This window comes from Lepisma saccharinum, chromosome 7 (genome assembly GCF_977018435.1).
Source record: "Lepisma saccharinum chromosome 7, izLepSacc3.1, whole genome shotgun sequence".
Taxonomy (NCBI): domain Eukaryota; kingdom Metazoa; phylum Arthropoda; class Insecta; order Zygentoma; family Lepismatidae; genus Lepisma; species Lepisma saccharinum.
This window is the reverse complement of record NC_139235.1, coordinates 10,895,521-10,915,952: the sequence shown is the minus strand read 5'-3', so window position 1 is coordinate 10,915,952 and position 20,432 is coordinate 10,895,521. Positions and strand designations below refer to the sequence as shown.

General features: G+C 36.7%; 1 protein-coding gene across 2 annotated transcripts in view; it reads left to right on the top strand.

Moving 5' to 3' along the window:
• Positions 1-20,150, top strand: part of LOC145989729 (uncharacterized) — a 102,539-nt gene extending 82,389 nt beyond the window's left edge. The window contains exon 4 of one of the 2 annotated variants that reach the window (XM_083124998.1): positions 18,851-20,150. In XM_083124998.1, coding sequence (XP_082981124.1) covers positions 18,851-20,060 — 1,210 coding nt within the window. In that variant the 3' untranslated portion in view covers positions 20,061-20,150. Of the gene's footprint in view, positions 1-6,523; positions 7,791-18,850 lie in introns of those variants that run through there. The other variant, XM_083124997.1, reaches the window with a different exon arrangement.
• Positions 20,151-20,432: the final 282 nt, after the last annotated feature.

The following is a 20,432-nucleotide window of genomic DNA, read 5'->3' as shown; positions in this document are numbered from 1 at the left end:
CGTAACTCCAAAAACATTATAATATATATTATATTGTTTGTAAAATATATTCCAAGTACTTGTGATACATTAAATTGTATTTTGTATGTAATAATAAAGGTGGTGGAAATAAAATGTTGCAATAAACTGTTTTACAAAGACTACATTATTTTTACCAACGAAATCAATACATTAATTAATTATTTTCTATTTTCGTTGTTTGAGTGTTAGAAATACAAGTTGTAACAATGCTTGATACAATGGGATGGCAAAAAATAACTGATTTAGAGTTTTCGAATTAAGCCAATGTTGTGTGTGGAATAATTGTAAAATTGAAGGTGTTGGTAATAAATATCGAGATGGTTGAACATCAAACTTAAAGGGGAAAGTTTCTAAGTGCCTGTGGTCATACGAGAGTGCACATAGCAGACTTGATCAGAATAAGTAGGGTTTTTCTTCACTTACTCCTACTGGTGGATGCAACCAACTAAATTCCAAGATATGCCGAATTGTCATTTCTTGCCCCAATCTACTGATTTAAACTGCTGCTGTTTGTAAATTTATCCTCCACCCCAAAGGTACCTGTCCTGATGTTTCACTGTTCACTTTATGCACAGATAGACTAACTTGCAACTTGTCTAATTTTACAATATATATATATATTGAGACCCTGAAAAAAAATTTCCTCTCCTGTAGAATATGCCAGAGTTCAAGGTCAGACTGTCGATTTTTCATGAAAAGTGAGACATGAGTAAGTTTGAAGTGAAAGCAACAACATCCCAAACTTGTGTTTTGATATAATGTTAATATAAGACTGTTGGCTTATACATAAATAAACATATTCATTGATATGGGGCATTGTTGCTTTATATTGTTAAGCAACAACAAAGAGCATCCAAAATGCAGGGTTTTTTTTCTTCATGTTTTCGGCCCTTAATATCTTGGTTAAGCAACAGTACCTCAAATATTTGTTTCCCGGGTATTGGAGCTCACTATTAGGACAACCTACATGATATAGCACATTACTTGAATATTGATGCTGTTAGCAGACATAACCCTTTAAATACTAAAGAATTGCAAAATGTGCAACTTTAGAATTAGACCAGTGGCATGGCGTGGATTTTTAAAAGTGTTACCGGTTATCAGTAGGACATTTAAGGGAGACTTGGGCGCCTCCCCACCTCATGCCCCCCCCCCCCCATGTCTTCCAAGTAGTTCATATAATATTAATCTGGTACGTATACAATTCAATACTAGATTTTGGTAAAGTTATTAATCAGGAAAAAAAATGTTGACATAAGGACTAAAGTGAAATCGCAAACATTGGTTGTTGACACAATAATACGTAATTTGATACTTACAGAAACATCGAAGGCTATTTATAGAGCAGATCAATCCGACTTTGAAAATAGTTATGATGCTGGGATCCCGGGTTCGAAACCTAGCTTGGGCATGGGCGTTTGTGATGTCTATTCATCAATTTAATCATATCATCACTCATCCCCATCTTCGCAAATTAGCCAAAAGTGGCACAAGCGAAGCAAAATCAATCAAATCCAATAAAAAAACTTCTATGATGCTGTCATAAAGAGAAGTTTTTCATTTGAATTTGAATTTTTGGGTGCATTATGGTCATGGTCCATGTTATCCACATCTGAATTCGACACTTTTTTTTTTCACCCGAAAATAGAGTACATGGCTAACAAAAGAGTTTCGACAACTGCACACATCCACATAACCACGGATAGTCGTTATACCACGAAACATTGAAATGTCGGTCATATCCAGCAGACGACTTGGTTTTTAAATCGTTCAAAATAGGCTTTGGCCTCCCTTTCGCCACAATTTCGATTTTTTCTTCAAAATAACGAACCGAAAGATTGCTTCAAAATATCTTCTATCGCACGATTACACACACTGTCCAGATAGGATGAACCCGCCACCTCGGAACTCGGAGCAAGCTTCATTAATTAATTGACAATGCCCGAAAACAACATAAAGACGAAAGACACCAGTCGCAAAACTCCCACTGCACAGTCCCTCCCACAAACCGTTCTTTACTTTTGTAACACGTGAAGCACCCTCCTTGCCCCCTCCCCTCTCAGCATCGGCCCTTCCCCAATATTTCCTTGGGAACCTGCAAGAAGTCCAGTTCTACTAATGTTGCCATCTTAGTTCTTTTGAAACCAGATTTGCCCAAATCGCGAAACTTTTCGTTTCAAATAAGACGTATGTAGAGTAGATGTAGTCTTCATCTGTTTCCTAACTACTCCCACTCCCATGTTTCGCTAAATCCACTGAAATCTCATTTCTGACACCACTACTATTTCGTATATTTTACGTCCTTTGCTACCTTTAAGGCTTTCGCTTTGTAGGATAATCATGACGATGAGGATGCATGGTGAATTATTGAAATAAAATTATTATTTCTTTGTGTATGTAATTATTAATTTTTATAAATTATAAGTAAAATAATAACAACGAACATTGAAATAACCATTTCTTGCTGAGGATTCGAACCTGCGACACCTGACACTTCAGAGCATGCTAAGATAACAATTGGGAAATTATGCTTGTAAGTATTGTTTTCACCCAAAAACAGTTCTACCACCTCAAAAACATTGCTTCAATCCGAAATTATTGTATTCCTGCGACAACGTATGTCAATCTCAATCAGTATTATCAACAATTATCACAAATTCCTGTAACCGAAATAATATTATGTGTGTAATATAGAATTTTAGATTGACATTTTTAGAAGGACAGCGGACCCCTTGACCATACCTATCCCTCTACTCTCCTTCTCGCCCATGATGTCAAAGAAGGACAAAGAGAACTTTCATAATCGCTGATATTTAGTGTAAATACAAAATATCACTTGGTAGTTTGCTTTTGCCCCAGTGTGATTTGATTTTTTAAAATTTTGATTTGGCGATTTAAGTCAACTTCATGAACAGTAATTCTAATCAGGACAGTTTAAAGTTGGATCCGAACCACTTGTGCCTCCACTGGGTATCGAACCTGGAATCCCTTGATTATAAGGCGGCGATGCTACCACTGCGCCATCGTTCCCCAGTTTGACTGGACACCTTCAGAGTAAGATAGACCCGATTAGGCGACTTAGCTCTTTTCTGTCAATTGAATATGGCAACACTGGTATGTTTCCGGTAAGGATCACCGGCAACTGCGCCGGCTAAACAGTCATGCCAAAAACCCGCCTCCTCCTCCCGCGGTCAGTCTTTGCCGCAACGCGAAGTCTTCCTTGCGTGGGCTTAGGGCCCTTTCCTCATGTTGCCTGTGGAGGGTACCGGATCAGTCCTCCTCTTCGCTTTTGCCGGTGTCAGAAAAACTGTCAGTCTGAAATGTTTACTTTACGACAATATTACCAGTTTATGTACGTAATAATATTTTAAGACGGGTTCTTCAATTCTTTATATTTTGGTGTTACCTGCGGTAACAGCGGCTACATGCATGCCACGCCTCTGAATTAGACATATCTCAAAAGAGCATCAAGCAAAAAATAAGTATGCCATCTTGTAGGTAAATATATGTACTACCACATGGAAATGAAAAAAAAACATTGGGACCTCATCTCATTTTCGAGAAAAAGATGTGAAAATGTTAAGAAATGTCAATGTAAATTATCACAATGTGGAACAGCCCTTTCTCCTCCTTTTCTTTGTTCTAAATGGAACAGTTCATGTCTTGATAAGTTGTGGGACAGTTTTCGTTTTTTTCATTCTTTCATGGATAGCATAGTGGTAACATTGCCTCCTCGTAATCAATAGTGTCCCGGGTTTGATGCAAGGTTGATGTACAAGTTGTTCGGAACCCACTTTAAGCTGCAAGTCCCCAGTCCCGATTAGCCTTCCTGTGCATGAAGTAGGCTTAAAAACAAAGCTCTACCAAGATCTATATACAGTGGTGTATGATGGACTTTCGAAAGGGGTGGAAACAGCTAGAACGGTATATTGCCTACTTGTACATAAAATATGAAATATATCACTTGCTCTTTTGGGTCACCTTCATTGACACTTAAGGAGTAGTCATAATGTAAAACATTACAAATGTTCAAATTATAATGAAAGTTTTATTTTCTTTCAACCACTCCTTGGCAACACATAAAATGCTGTAGTTTGTATTCTGTTATTTATAATGCATCTTCTTTATTTCACATTTGTGGAGGCAAGAAAACACAAAACTCAGAGTCCAGTGATGTGCGGTGACATCGACACTTGCGGTAACAATCAGTGGCGTGCCCAAGGGAGGTTGGTGTTGGTCATAACCCCCTCCCCTTTAGGACCCAGTATTCGTAAAAAAGAACGTGGAAGAGAGGACAAAATTGCAAAACGAGGAAGGACTACTAAATAAAAGTACACGTAAGTCCCAACCCCTTTCGAAAATCCAAAAGAAGTTGATTTGACTATTAAGCCAGAGATCCCGGGTTCGAAATCCGACCTGGGCATGGGTGTTATTTCTGTTTGTCCCTTCATCAATTTTATCGTTACATTTTCACGATTAGCCAAAATTATTGGAAAAGCGAAGTAAAACAAACCAAATCAAACAATCAATCAATGATTTAATTTGATTTTTATAACTTACCGTCGCTGACACATTTGGTTAACTGCGAAACTGATACAATACAATTAATGAAGAGACAAACACAAATAACAGCCATGTTGAGGTGGGTTCGAACCCCGAACTCCTGGTGTCATAGCATGCAGTGATAACCACTCCCCCGTGGTTGGTTGATTTGGGGTTTTAAGTCCACTTTATGCACATAAAGGCTAATCGGAACTGGACCTAGAGTTTAAAGTGTGCCTCCACTGGGTACTGATCCGGGACGACTTGCACTCCCCCATGGAGGTCGGCTGACAAAAAAGATGAGTGGAAAGCTCTAACTATTCGGATACGTGGGTATCGGTAAAGCAAACTGCATTTTTCCTCAGTGGTAAATTTCAATTGGATATGTTTCCCCCCCCCCCCCCAAAAAATTGCATTGCTTGATTTCCCTAATTTCTCCATCTCACGATATTGTTACTGAAGGATCCGAGCTCGAGCCCTGGCCTGTGCATGAGTGTTTCTTCTTTGTAACCACTTTTCATCCCTTTAATTTAATCAACGTTCTTCGCTATGGCAGAAGTTAGAACAAGTGATGGAAGGTGGCAAAAATTCAATATATTAGAGGGGTTTTTGTAGTTTCTTCGATAATATTCATTTGGTTTTCTGAGTTCTGGGATACATTTTTCATTCCAAATTATTTCATTATTCACTGCAGAGTACAACACATAGGAACAAGAATGAGCACTCGTCATGGATTTGAATCCCAGCCTGAATTGTTCTTTGTGAGGTCCCTTCATCAATTTCATCATATCATCATCCTCATTTTCGCGATAACCAAATGTGGCAGAAAAGCGAAGTACAATAAACCAAACCAACATCAACAATTAAAATGCTCGTTATCTTGCCAAAATTAATACATCCGTATTTATGACTGTTTAGCTTACACATTTTTTTCTGTTAGAGCCCAAAATATTAGTATATTTAAATAAAACACCACTAAAATGAGAGTGAGAGAGAGTGTGAGTAAATATTTGTTATTTAATCATTATATATTCCATATTAAAAAAAAAGAAGCCATAAAATTTTTGTCTGCACATAATACAAGTATGTTCCCATTTCATCAACAAATAAAACTACATCCCATATTATACATACATATTGTACAACATGTAAAAAGTTGTATAAATACAGAGAACAAGTACAGCAGAAAATTTTTCCCTCAGTTCTTTAGAGGATTTACAAAGGAATCTAAGGGAAACCAATCCCCTATCTGTCCTATAGGAGATAGACTGGAGGACCTGATAGCATGGGCTTTCATCCATAGGAGGGGGGGCGAGGGGCAAGGGAGGTAGAGGCAGAAATCTTCCCTTTCCCTTCGGGCGGCTGTCTCTACCTGGAACTGGTGAGGCAGAGGAAAAGCCAGCTAGGGTATCCAGCCTTGCCAGCTGATGACTTCGAGGGATGAGAAGCGCATGGAAAAAAAGTGTTGCATATGAACTGTGGCTTCAAGACAATAAATATTGTGATTTGAAAATAGAGATGTGAGATTGATTGATCTATCTCTGCTAGACTAGGTACTCCTCAGTGCACGTCAATCTCAGATTCCACTTTTCTTGGATAGTTCTTATCAACTACACCACCTTTCCCCAGCATCACATCCAGTGCTTGTTAACTATCGTCATTCTACATCTGGCAACTCTGCACTCTTATAGATTGAGAATATAGTCAGACTGCAAAATATTAAGTGCTTCTTTTAACTAGTGAATGTTCCCTGTTTCCTTATTTTAGTAAAATTATGTACACCTTGGTTCTCATTTCTTTTAATATTCTTGTATTTTTAAATTAAGAAAACTCTCTAAAATTATATATGCACCATCCCTTCCACACACATTCATGTATGTGTATATCCTGTAATGTTCTAATGCGATAGAAGTTACATGTTTCATAATTAATTTTAATTCAAATCTGTGTCATATTCCAGGGTATGTGAAGTTTGGAATTCTGGAAAACCTGTGCCAGTGTTGTGTGCTGAAAAGCAGCATAGTGACTCTTCAGCAGATCTCGTAAATCATAAACATTGTGACACAAAAGTTAACTTATCTTGTGTGCTTTGTGGCATAGCACAGGCTTCTAAGCAGTTGTGTGAAAAGGATTCATCAGACCAATCTGCAGTTACTACTCAAGGATCCAGGCATGATATAATCTCGGAACCTAGTACAAAAACGTCACATGTATGCTCCAAATCAAATAGTGCATTATTACCAAATTTTGATCAACCGACAGTGATCGAAAAACATGGGAAGAAATTATTTTCATGCTCAATTTGTAACAAATGTTACACCCACAAACACTCTTACACAAAACACATGCATGCACACTATGGATTTAAACCACATGTATGCACATTTTGTAATAAATCCTTTGTAAGAAAACATTCTCTCAAATATCATATGTATAGTCACAAAGGTGTAAAACAGTATAAATGTTTAGTGTGTGATAAAAGTTTTGCTTTTAGTTCTGCTTTGAAAACTCACCAGAAAATACACCTCAAGTTAAAACCTTATTACTGCATTCTTTGTAATAAAAGATATACGTATGAGTGGCAACTGAATACGCATATGAATATTCACAGTAATGAAAAATCTTATAAATGTGGGACATGTGGCAAAATATTTGCGTACAAACATTCTATTGTCAGACATGCAAAGAGCCATTCTGTTCAGAGACCACATACGTGTCAAATATGCAAGAAATCTTTTGAACTTTTGCTTCAGCTTACCAAACACACAAGGGTTTGTCATGAAGTGCACCAGACAACTCATGTTGAGAAAGTCAAAAAGCATATCTGCAACATCTGTAAGAAAGCATTTACATCCAAAACAATTTTAGAAAAGCATGTGAAAGGTATTCATGATAAAGAGAAAGCATACATTTGTGAAATATGTGGCAAAACATATCCCTACAAAAGTACTTTTGTTATACATTTGAAGATTCACTCTGGACAGAAACCTCATGTATGTGAAATATGCAAGAAGTCATTTGTTACTTTTAATGTCTTTTCCAAACATTTAAGGAGTAGTCATGAATTGAAGCCTTACAAATGTTCAAATTGTGATGAAAGTTTTTTCATGTTAAACACTCTTAAGAAACACATGAAATATCATAACAAGTGCCTACATTTGGAAAAGAATGTAACTCTAAATACAGTTTAATGTAATTAATGTTATATATACAATTTTTTCCAAATATATGTGATACATTAAGTTGTATGTTGTATGTAAAAATAAAGATGGTGGAAAAAAAAATGTTGCAATAAACTGTTTTAGATAAGAATATATTATTTTTACCAACGAAATCAAAACCTTAATTAATTATTTTCTATTGTTGTTTGACTGTTAGAAATATTTGTAACAGTGCTTGATACCATGGATGGCAAATAAATAAGTGATATAGAGTTTTCAAATTATGCCCGGGTAAGGTGTGGAATAGTTGTGATATTGAAGGTGTTGGTAATAAATACTTATGTGGTTAATGGTCAAAGTTAATGGGGAAAGTTACAAGGGTTGATCAAATGAAAAGGTACAAAACGACACTGTCGGTGTAAATGAATACTTTATTCAAAGTATCCTCCATAGGCCTGAGCACATTGATCCCATTGATGAACGAGCCGAATGATTCCTTTTTTCCAGAATTCCTTTGGCCGTGACGCAACCCAGTCCTTCACAGCATCCTTGAGTTCATCGTCCGAGGTGAAGCGCTTTCCTTTGAGATGCTTTTTCATGGGACCAAACACATGGAAGTCACAGGGGGATAAGTCCGGACTGTAGGGCGGATGGTCTAGCTGCTCCCACTTGAACCTGGCCAGTTCCGCGTGTGTGACCCTGGAGACGTGTGGACGTGCATTCTCACGGAGCAGAACCACACCCTCCGTGAGCACCCCCGGTCGTTCGTCTTCCCCGTAAACGTTCACCATCCGGCGATGAATATCGGCCGGTTTAACACCTTCCGCTGTCAGAAAACGGATAACGCCTCGCTGCTCCTCAACAGTCGAATTTGCCAATGTTAACGCCATCCTGTCCAAACATGCACTGCCGCGTCACTTGGACGGCACTCTGTATCGGAGCCTCTGCTCTCTCCTGCGCATGCGCGTTCCTTTGCATGCTCCGATGCCGCATGGCGACTCTAATCGCACCCCTACATATCACGCTACGTTCTCCCATCGCGGCATCGGTATTATATAAACTATTACGTTGTTACGACGTTTCGTACCTTTTCATTTGATCAACCCTTGTACTAAGTGCCCGTGATCAGACAAGAGTGCATTTATAGCCTACTTCCTCAGAATAAGTAGGGTTTTTCTTCACTTACTCCTCATACCCTCCTACCAGTGGATGGAACCAACTAAATTCCAAGATATACTGAATTGTCATTGCTTGCCCCAATCTACTGATTTAAACTGCTGCTGCTTGTAAATTTACCCTCCACCCCAAAGGTATCTGCCCTGATGTTTCACTTTCTTTTTAAGTTCACTTTATGCATAGATAGGCTAACTTGCAACTTGTCTAATTTTACAATATATACATATATAAATCTTGAAGATCGCGCTTGTGGTGTTTTTTTCCCTGTAAGACTTCTGTCACTTTCAGACACAGGAATTTAGCCATTGGCTTTTGTGTGTGTCTGTCAGATTAAACATTACATCAGTAAGAAGTTATGAACTGTGGAAGGTAAAAAATTTTGAGCGTCTAAAGGTTCGGACAGATGACGCTAGATAGTATACAGAATTGTCAGCATCTTCACTTGAGCGAATAATACTCGAACAGGCAAAAATATTGGTATGTGCTCGTAGCCTAGTAGTTCACATTTAACTGTAATGTGCCTTTGGTAGTGGGCTGTCAAATATGGACCATAAAGTAAAAGATGCATATCTATGTTTAAATGTAGTGTAATCTATCTTACCAATACAAAGCGATATATGAGTGGGCGACTCAATACAAAGCGAGATAGAGCGGTCCCATGCAGTACTCTAATCTCCACATATTACAATAAATCTTTTGCACATAAGTATTCTTTTAGATGTCATGTATATGTGGACATCTAAATGTAAAACCTTGCAAGTGTTCAGTGTGTGATATAAGTTTCCCACCATCAGAGAATAGACCTTGCAGCAAAACGTCCATCAATGCACCACATGTAATCAAAGTTAGAGCAAATGCATGTGAGAAAACATATTAAAATAAGCATGAACATGCATTACTGTATTTTGAAATTCGAAAAATAATGAGTTATTTGTTTAGTCATATTTTTTGTTTGTCTTGATTTTTTTTATATGTTGAAGTAGTACATGAGAAATTAAAATAATGTATTTTTGAGACCCTGAAAAAAATTTCTCTCTCCTGTAGAATATGTCAAAGTTCAAGGTCAGACCGTCCATTTTTCATGAAAATTGAGACATGAGTAAGTTTGGAGTGCTGTATCTTTGGAAAGCGACAACACCCCAAACTTGTATTTTGATATAACGTTAATAAGACTGTTGGCTTATATACATTCAATATTTTTTATGGAGCATTGTTGCTTTCCATTGTTAAGCGGCAACAAAGATGGTCTAAAATGCAGGGTTTTTTTCTTTCATGTTTTCGGCCCTTAATATCTTGGTTAAACAACAGTACCGCAAAGTTTTTTTTACTGGGTATTGAAGCTCACAATTAGGACAAACTACCTAATCTAGCACATTACTTGGATATTGATGCTGTTAGGAGATATAACCCTTTAAATACTCAAAAATTGTGAAATTGTGAAACTTTTGAATTAGGCTTATCTCAAAACTGCATCAAGCAAGAGATAAACTAAGTATACCATCCTGTAGGTGAATATATGTACTAACACATGGAAATGAAGAAAACATTGAGGCCATGCCATTTTTGAGAAAAAAATCACTTCTTCCCCTATCACAAAGTGTTTAACTTTCTTTCATGGATAGCATAGTGGTAAAGTCGCCTTATTGTAATCAAGGGGTCCTGGGTTTGATGCAATGTTGAGGTACAAGTTGTTCAGATCCCACTTTAAGCTGCAAGACCCGAGTCCTGATTAGTCTTTCTGTGCATAAAGTAGGCTTAAAAACAAAGCTCTGTATACAGTGGTGCATGAAGTACTTTTGAAAGGCTTAATGGAACATTCCCCGTGGTTAATGGCTGTAGTCAACTTACCTTTTTCTTTCCTGATTATTCGTGTTCAGGATGGCCATATGATTTACTTTTGCGCAAAACATTTGGCCAAGTGGAAGGAAAATATTACATTTCAAGATTTTCATTTCCCGTAAGTATGGACTTAATGGCTTCACCTTTTGTGGAATACTTGTACCTTTCATCATCAAGTTCTGTCAGTCGGGAGAACTGATCACTTTATGAAGGCTAGTCACCACCACAATTCAAAGATAATCAACCACATCTGGAGTACCCCATTATGCCTACAAGCTGAAGCACTCGAAAATATAAATTTGTGTCTGATATTTTAAAATTTCTTTAAAACAATTGCCATAATGTTGAAAAAAAAAAAAAGCATGTTGGTTATTTTCGGTAACAATATTCAAGATGATGGAAATATCCTAAGCCTGCTTTTCCTGTGCCTACTTGAAATTAATTGCTTGATATTATGTTATTTTATATCGCTTTTCTGCCACTTTTGGCTGACCATGACGATGAGGATGGGCGATGATGATATGAAATTGATGAAGTGACACCCACAAGGAACAATCATCCTCGGACTGGGATTCGAACACTTGACCCTTGGCAGTGTGACTTTCTGTGGTAAACACTGCACCATGGAGGTCTGCTCTTAGGCCTACCTGAATTTAAATTGGTTTATTGTGGGAATTTTGCACACAAAGCACAGTGCTACATGTACAGACTATTACAAGAAAGTTATGTTTTATTTGCTACAAAAAAAATCAGAATCATTTACAAGCATACACTTATCGCAATATAGACAGCGGTTTGCCTAAAGGGGGAGAGGGGGCTTGCTGGGGATAATATCCCCCATGTGGTCTAGTAAATAGAATGTTAAATGCAGGAAAAGATGGCAAAGAGACAGCTGGCTACTAAAAGAATGTATATGTCTCCCCATCGGAAGTCCTTCATACACCACTGTATATAGAGCTTGGTAGAGCTTTGTTTTTAAACCTACTTTATGCACAGGAAGGCTAATTGGGACTGGGGACTTGCAGCTTAAATTGGGATCCGAACAACTTGTACCTCAACCTTGCATTAAACTCGGGATCCCTTGATTACGAGGAGGCGACGTTACCACTATGCAATCCATGAAAGAATAAAAAATGAAAACTATCGCACAACTTGTCAAGACATGGACTGTTTCATTTGGAACAAAGAAAGGGTGGAGAAAGGGCTGTTCCACTTTGTGATAGGGGAAGAAGTGTGATAATTTACATTGACATTTCTTAACATTTTCATTTTTTTTCTGGGCCTCCCCGATGGTGCAGTGGTAGCATCCTCGCCTTGTATTCAAGGGGTCCCGGGTTTGATACCCGGTGGACGTAGGGTGACCAGAGACATACATTAAAAAAAGAGGACAGAACATGGCGAAAAAGGAGGACACTGCAAAAAATGGCTACATTTGCCATTACTCATAATTTAATCAATATACAAAAATCTTACAACATTTTGCTAACAGATGCGATTAGCCAAAAGTAGCAAAAAAGCGAAGTAAAATAAACCAAATCAATCAACCGAAAAGAAACTTCGCAGACTACATGTGTTATAAACTGAAGTGCTAATACAGTATAACTGTGTGTTGTAAGAAGAAAATTTAAATAAGTTCACATCCATTGCTTATTTTAATGACTTTTTCTAATTTTAGGGTGCCTTTTAAGTGCCTATTTTAGTGCCTTTCCTTATTTTATGGTGCTTTTAAGTGCCTATTTTCATCATTTTGGCCTATTTGACTGCCTATTTCAGATGTTTTTAGTGCCTTAAATACACTAATACTACTAATGACTCAGTCGGGAAAGTGATCGTATTGATCTCCCAGATGCTAGGTGAGAATTGCTCAAATTAACGTGCACCAAATGAAGCATTCTGTATTCAGCACATTTGCTATGGTCGATGCAATACTCTATCCAAAAAAAGGAGGACATTTACCGATTTTTAAAAAATCTGCCCGGATGCCGGACAGATACCTAAAAAGGATGACATCTCTGGATAAAAGAGGACGTCTGGTCACCCTAGGTGGAGGCACATAGTGGTTCGGATTCCACTTTAAACTGTAGGTCCAGTCCCGATTACCCTTACTGTGCATGAATTGGACTTAAAACACCAACTCAATCCAATCATTTTTTTTTAAAAAAAATGGGATGAGGCCCAAATATTTTTTTCATTTCCATATGTTAGTACATATATTCACCTACAAGATGACATACTTAGTTTATTTTTGTGTGATGTTCTTTTAAGATAAGCCTAATTCTAAAGTTGCACATTTTGCAATTTTTGAGTATTTAAAGGGTGCTAACAGCATCAATATCCCAGTAATGTCCTATATCAGATAGCTTGTCCTAATAGTGAGCTTCGATACCCAGTAAACAGATCTTTCAGGTACTGTTGCTTAACCAAGACATTAAGGGCCGAAAACAGGAAGAAAGAAAGAAAAATGCATTTTGGTCCCTCATTGTTGCCTTGGAACACATGAAATGCTGTAGTTTGTATTTTCTTATTTATAATGTGGCTTCTTTATTTCGCATTTGCGGAGGCAAGAAACCATTACTGAACCTCCACACAAAACTCCGATTCCACTTTTCCTGGATATTTCTTATTCATCAACTACAAATCTACTCAAGGATCCAGCCATGATCAGATCTCGGAACCTATTACAAAAACATCACATGTATGCTTCAATCAAATAGTGCATTATTACCAAATTTTTATCAACCCATAAAGATTCAAAAGCATGGAAAGAAAGTATTTTGGTGTTTAATTTGTAAGAAAAGTTACACCCACAAACACACTACAAAACACACGCATGCACACTATGGAATCAAACTATTTATATGCACATTTTGTAAGTAAAGATTCTCTTAAACATCATATATGTAGTCACCAAGGTGCAAAAACCTTTAAGTGTACAGTTTGTGATAGAAGCTATTCTTTTTATTCTAGTATGAAAAGACACCAGAAAGAACATCTCGAGATAAAACCTCATTGTTGCACTTCTTGTAATAAAAGATATACACACAGGTGGCAACTGAAAATGCATATGAATATTCGTAGTAATGAAAAATCTTATGAATGTGAGACATGTGGCAGAGCATTTGCTTTCCAAAGAAGTCTTGTCAGCCATATAAAGAGCTGTTGTGTTCAGAGACCACATACATGTAAAATATGCAAGAAATCTTTTGAACTTTTGCTTCAGCTTAACAGGCACACAAGAATTTGTCATGAGATCCAGCAGACAACTTACGTGGAGAAAGACAAGAAATATATCTGCAACATCTGTACGAAAGCATTTAGGTCCAAAAACATTTTAGAAACGCATGTGAAAGGCATTCATGCTAAAGAGTAAGCATACATTTGTGAAGAAAGTATATTACCAATACGTAGCAATATATGAAAATGAATAAATGATTATTGGCTGAAACTCCTACGGCCGATTTTTACACATGTGTTTCTATGATTATTGTCACATCGAAATTATATTTGATTCTATACACTCAAGCATGCTACACTCGAGTGTTATTTAATTGATCCCGAAGCCTATCATCTCACCTTCACGCATATAGAACCACTCATATCTCATCTGACAATCCCTATTGAATCACATGTAGAGATACACTACAATCACCATGGCAGACATGAGAATTATAAAGAATTGTGGCCTAAGTTGACTTTTAAATACACTGACGGTTCAAAATCCAATGATGGAGTTTGTTGTGCATTTTATGTTCCATCGTACAATGAAATTCAAAAATTTACATTACCACAAGATATGTGAATATTTTCGACTGAGTGGTATGCTATATGTCAAGCACTCCTCTACGTTTTAGAACTAAGAATTACCCACTCCCTAATCCTCACTGATGCATTGAGCATCTTGCAGGCTTTGTCAAGAACAGGTAGTGCCACTTACAAGTTAACAACATATGAATACTTGATTTTCTGCACAATGCAGCTTCTTCGACAAAAAGGACAGAAAGTGGTTTTCACTTATATTCGTGTGCATAGTAATCAAAATAAATACCATGACATAGTAGATGCAAATGCAGAGAAAGCGAGAACCGAGGACTATGTGACACCTCTTCGATTACCTTACCCAGAGTAAAATATAAGTTACAAAAACAGTGGGAGGAGTGGTGCAAAATAGAGCTACAAAATACCACATCCTATAAGTGGCATGCTCAAGTCAGAAATCATAGACCTTGGTATCAAAACATGAATCTACCTCGGGCAGTGGTTATTTTTATATTAAGCATGCATACAGGCCATGTATTAATAAATCAACTTTTGACTTGTTTAAAGATTGTGCCATCAACTTCCTGTCAATGTGGAGAAGCTAATCAAACACTCAACCATCTTGTATTTTTTAAATGTCCCTTAAGACAACAACACTGAGACTCTTTATATAAAAACTTACAACATGCACAGGTTCCATTTCCGATATCCTTATCTACATTAATATCTGAACCTCGTTCTGCAGTTATTTGGATTTTTTATAGTTTCGCTAGAAAACATAGGTTTGCAATCTAGACAGCCATGGTGACCCTCACGACAATTTAAACCCACAAGGCATTGCAAAGTTGTTAAATCATAAGAACAGAATGGACTACAACAGTGAATAAGTATTCAACAACAGTTTGGAACATATATAATAGTACCTGAACTCGGCAATTTTGGCTAGATATCGCAAACACAGTGTGAGAAAAAAAAAAAGAGAGAGAGAAAGACTTGAACGAGTATGATCAAGTGAAAGTGGTCCCTTGTAGTACTCTACTTTGCACATGTTGCAATAAATCCTTGGCACAGAAGTATTCTTTTAGATGTCATATGTATGTAGGCAGCTAGATGTTAAATCTTACAAGCATTCAATGTGTGAAAAAAGTTTCGCACTACCAGACAATAGACCTGCACCACATGTAATAAAAGTTTTGTGTTTCATTCGGTTCGGAGACTACATGTATGTAAAATATGCAATATATAATTTACTCTTGTGGGTCAGCTTTGTTGACATCTAAAGAGTAGTCATAAAGTACACAAAATATTACAAATGTTCAAATTCTAATGAAAGTTTACTTTCTTTCAATCAATTCTTGGAAACATATGGAATGCCATAGTTCCTATTGTGTTATTTTACAGCACTTTCATCCATTCACAATGAAATTGATGAAGTGAAATTCACAAAGATTACCTCGAAATTGAGAAGTTTGGTGGCGAGATCAAGAGTTGATCACTTAAAGTCATTGGCCACTGAACCAGCAGAATACATAGGTTGCTATTTATGTATCCGGAACTGGCAACACTAATGTTGCTAGGTAACATCTAATATATCCATCGTAAAGTTGGACATTTCTATAGTAAATGTACCCAGAACATTGTGCTTATGGATACTTTTTTTGTTTGATACAGGGACTTGAAAATTTCATTGGAGGCCAACAATGGAATTAACTCGAGAACATTTTCGAGCAATGATTTTCTATGACTTTCAACGTGGATTATCTCAACAACAGTGCATCGATCAACTTACTTCAACTTTTGGCGATAAAGCACCATCTAAAAGCACTGTATATCACTGGTTTAGTGAATTCAATCATGGCCATCGTTCGGTCACGGACGAATCTAAAGAAGGCCGTCCAAAATCGGTTGTTGTGCCAGAAAACATTGATGCTGTGCGAGAACTGATAATGCAAGATCGTCATGTGACATATCGTGAGATTGAGGCATCCCTGGGCATTAGTATGACTAGCATACGTAAGTGATTGCATGAACATTTAGCCGTGAAGAAGATTTGTAATATAATTAAGACTTGTTTCGTCTGAGGAAGACCCTGATACAGGGTTGAAACGTTACCTGTTAAGTGTTTTTTATCATAATAAACTGCCTTGGTCAGCAACTTAGTGTTTGATTTGTTTGCGTTTGATCCCGCATAATTTGACAATCGCTCAAAATAAGGCTTGTGTCGATTGGTGCAAACAAATACTCACAAAATACAATCGTGGTGCTTCAAAAGCCGTGTATAACATCTACACAGGTGACGAATCTTGGATCTATGTTTATGAGCCCGAAAGCAAACAGCAGTCGATGGTGTGGATGTTCCAAGATGAGCCCAACCCAACAAAAGTTGTTCGTGCAAGAAGCACTTCGAAGCATGTGGTCGCCTGTGTTTTTTTGGGGAAAATGGACATGTGGCTACAGTGCCACTAGAGAATCGTAGAACCATCAATTCTGAATGGTACACAACCATTTGTTTGCCAGAAGTCATTGGGGAAATCAGAAAAAACAACCAGCGACACAGGATCATTCTTCACCATGACAACGCGAGTTGTCACACATCGGTCCAAACAACTCAGTATTTGACCGGTGAAAACATTGAATTGATGGGTCATCAGCCATATAGCCCTGATTTAGCACCAAATGATTTCTATTTGTTCCCGTACGTGAAGAATAAGCTACGTGGTCAACGATTTTCGATGCCAGAAGAAGTGATTAATGCGTTCAAAATGCATGTTTTTGAGATACCTCAATTGGAATGGACAAAGTGCTATGAGAATTGGTTCAAACGTATGCAAAAGTGCATCGATCATCATGGAGAATATTTTGAAAAACAATAAAACCATTTTCAATGATACACATTTTTTTTTTGTTTGTTATTCCGGATACATAAATAGCAACCCTTGAATCATAGTTATCAGAATAGTTGAATAGGCTTACTAACCATGAAACTATTGCAAATATCTAGAATAAACTGAAACAATCCACACCAAGAATCACTTGAATGTTCTAGAAGAAATTCTGAAAAGATGAAATTTTTCATATTTTGGAACATCATAGCAGTTCTTCTAAAGGAGAGGAAATTTTGAAAATAGCATTGCTGGTGTCAGTCAAAGGCCCAGGTGAGCCTAAGTAAAACCCTCATATCCTTCTCATAGATGCAGAGCAGGGGGTAAGATCTGCCTAAATTTCATCACCTCTCTCTCCACCGCATGAATTCATGACAACCCTAAAACTCTTCACCCCAACTCAAGGAATCTGTTATTCTCCAATTTTATATACATCCTCATTATTTCACATTTGTGGAGGCAAGAAACTATTATTCCTCCTCCACACAAGCTCAGATTCCACTTTTCTTAGATATCTGTTCTTCATCAACTACACCACCTCCCCCCCCCCCCCATCATATACAGTGCTTGTAAACTATCGCCATTCTACATCTGACAACACTGCACTCTTGTAAAGTTTGAATATAGCCAGATTGCAAAATATCAAATTATTATTTTTAACTAGTAAATGTTCCTTGTATCCTTATTTTTTTTAAAAAATTATGTACACTTTGTTTCTCATTTCTTTTAACATTCTTGTATTTTTAGATGAAGAAAACTCTAAAATTATATATTGGGAATTCCATGTGAAAGTGACCTTGAACCCCAATTTTTTAAATTAAATTCAGTGCTGTATCTTTATTCTATCTTGTGAGTGAGCAATGAAAAATTTACATTTGCATAAGAATTCAAGTATTGTCCATAATAAAGTTAGAAGGTAGTATGAATTTTACATATTGTTCATTTATTTTAATTGTTTGATTTACCTTAGTTTTCTATTGTGTCTCACCCATGACACCAAGAAACAATTGATTTCTCCTCTAACTGTGATATTTCCCCCCTCAACTCTACTAGAATATTCAAAGGTCAATTATGTTCTCTCTTTGTCTTAAATAATTTATTTTTCATAATTTGACAATTCACAGAAATTAAGATAAATTTCTTATAAAATGAAGAAGCAGTGTTTCATCTGTCCCACCCATGACACAAAAATATTCCACTTATAGCCACAAATCTGGGATAGTATTTTAAGGGTAGTTATGTTTAATCAACAGTGTTTAGTTTCATATTTCATTGCACAGAAATGTTGCTTAACTATCTGTTGAATAGTTACGTTCATATCAAAAATGTAGTCTGTGTGCCCCACCTGCAACAATGGAATGTCTCATATACACCACCATACATACTCCATATGAATATCCTATAATGTTTTTAATGTTATAGAAGCTACATATTTCATAATTAGTTTTAATTCAAATCTTTGTCATATTCCAGGGTATATGAAATCTGGAAATCTGAAGAACCTCTGGCAGTGTTGTGTGCCGAGAAGCAGCTTAGTGACTCTTCAGCAGATATCATAAATCATGAACACTGTGACACAGAAGGTAACTTATGTTCTGTTCTTTGTGACATAGAACAGGCTTCTAAGCAGTTGTGTGAAAAGGATTCATCAAACAACCAATCAGAAGTTTCTACTCAAGGATCCAGCCATGATCAGATCTCAGAACCTAGTACAAAAATGTCACATGTATGCTCCAAATCAAATAGTGCATTATTACCAAATTTTGATGAACCCATAAGGATTGAAAAGCATGGGAAAAAAGTATTTTGGTGTTCAATTTGTAGCAGAAGTTATAACCACAAACAATTCTATGTAACACACATGCAAGCACACTATGGAATTAAACCACATACATGCACACTTTGTAATAAATCCTTTGCAACTCGAAATATACTTAAACATCATATGTATATTCACCAAGGTGTAAAACCGTATAAATGCTTAGTTTGTGGTAACAGCTATTCTTTTTATTCTACTTTCAAAAGTCACCAGAAAAAACACCTCAAGTTAAAACCTCATTACTGCATTTTTTGTAATAAAAGATATACACATAGGTGGCAACTGACTACACACATGAATATTCATAATAATGAAAAATATTATGAATGTGAGACATGTGGCAAAGTATTTGCTTTCAAATATAACCTTGCCAGTCACATAAAGAGCCATTCTGTTCAGAGGCTACATACATGTGAAATATGCAAGAAATCTTTTGAAGTTTTGGTTGAGCTTACCAGACACACAAGGGTTTGTCATGAAGTGCACCAGACAACTGACGTTGAGAAAGTCAAAAAGCATATTTGCACCATGTGTAAGAAAGATTTTATATCCAAAATAACTTTAAAACTGCATGTTGAAAGAGTTCATGCTAAAGAGAAGACGTACATTTGTGAAATATGTGGCAAAGCATATGCCTACAGATATAGCCTTATTTTACATTTGAAGAAGCACTCTGGACAGAAACCTCATGTATGTGAAATATGCAGTATGTCATTTTTTACTGTTAGTAAACTTTCCATACACTTAAGAAGTAGTCATGAATTGAAACCTTATAAATGTTCAAATTGTGATGAAAGTTTTTACATTTTAAACAGTCTTAAGAAACACATGAAATGTCATAACAGTCACCTACGCTTGGAATAACGTTAACACAAAATGGACTACAATGTAATTAATGTTATTTCTAAAATCCATTCCAAATACTTGTAATGTGTTGTATTTTGTATGGTGGAAATAAACAAAAAAACAACTTTTAGATAGGCGTACATTTTTTTGACCCGTGAAATCAAGGCATTAATACTTTCTACCATGGTAGTTAGCACTGTTAATAAACTTCAAAATTGTCAATTTCATCATGGTGGTCATTGTTGCTCAATGCATTGTTTCCTCAAATACGAAACATTTTTGTATGGAGTGCTGGTTTGAGTTTTTCACTTTGAGACCTTCCGTCTGATATTACAAATGAACTTGTGAATATTGTTGTTTCCGTACATTTACTTGGGTCCCTTTTGTTAT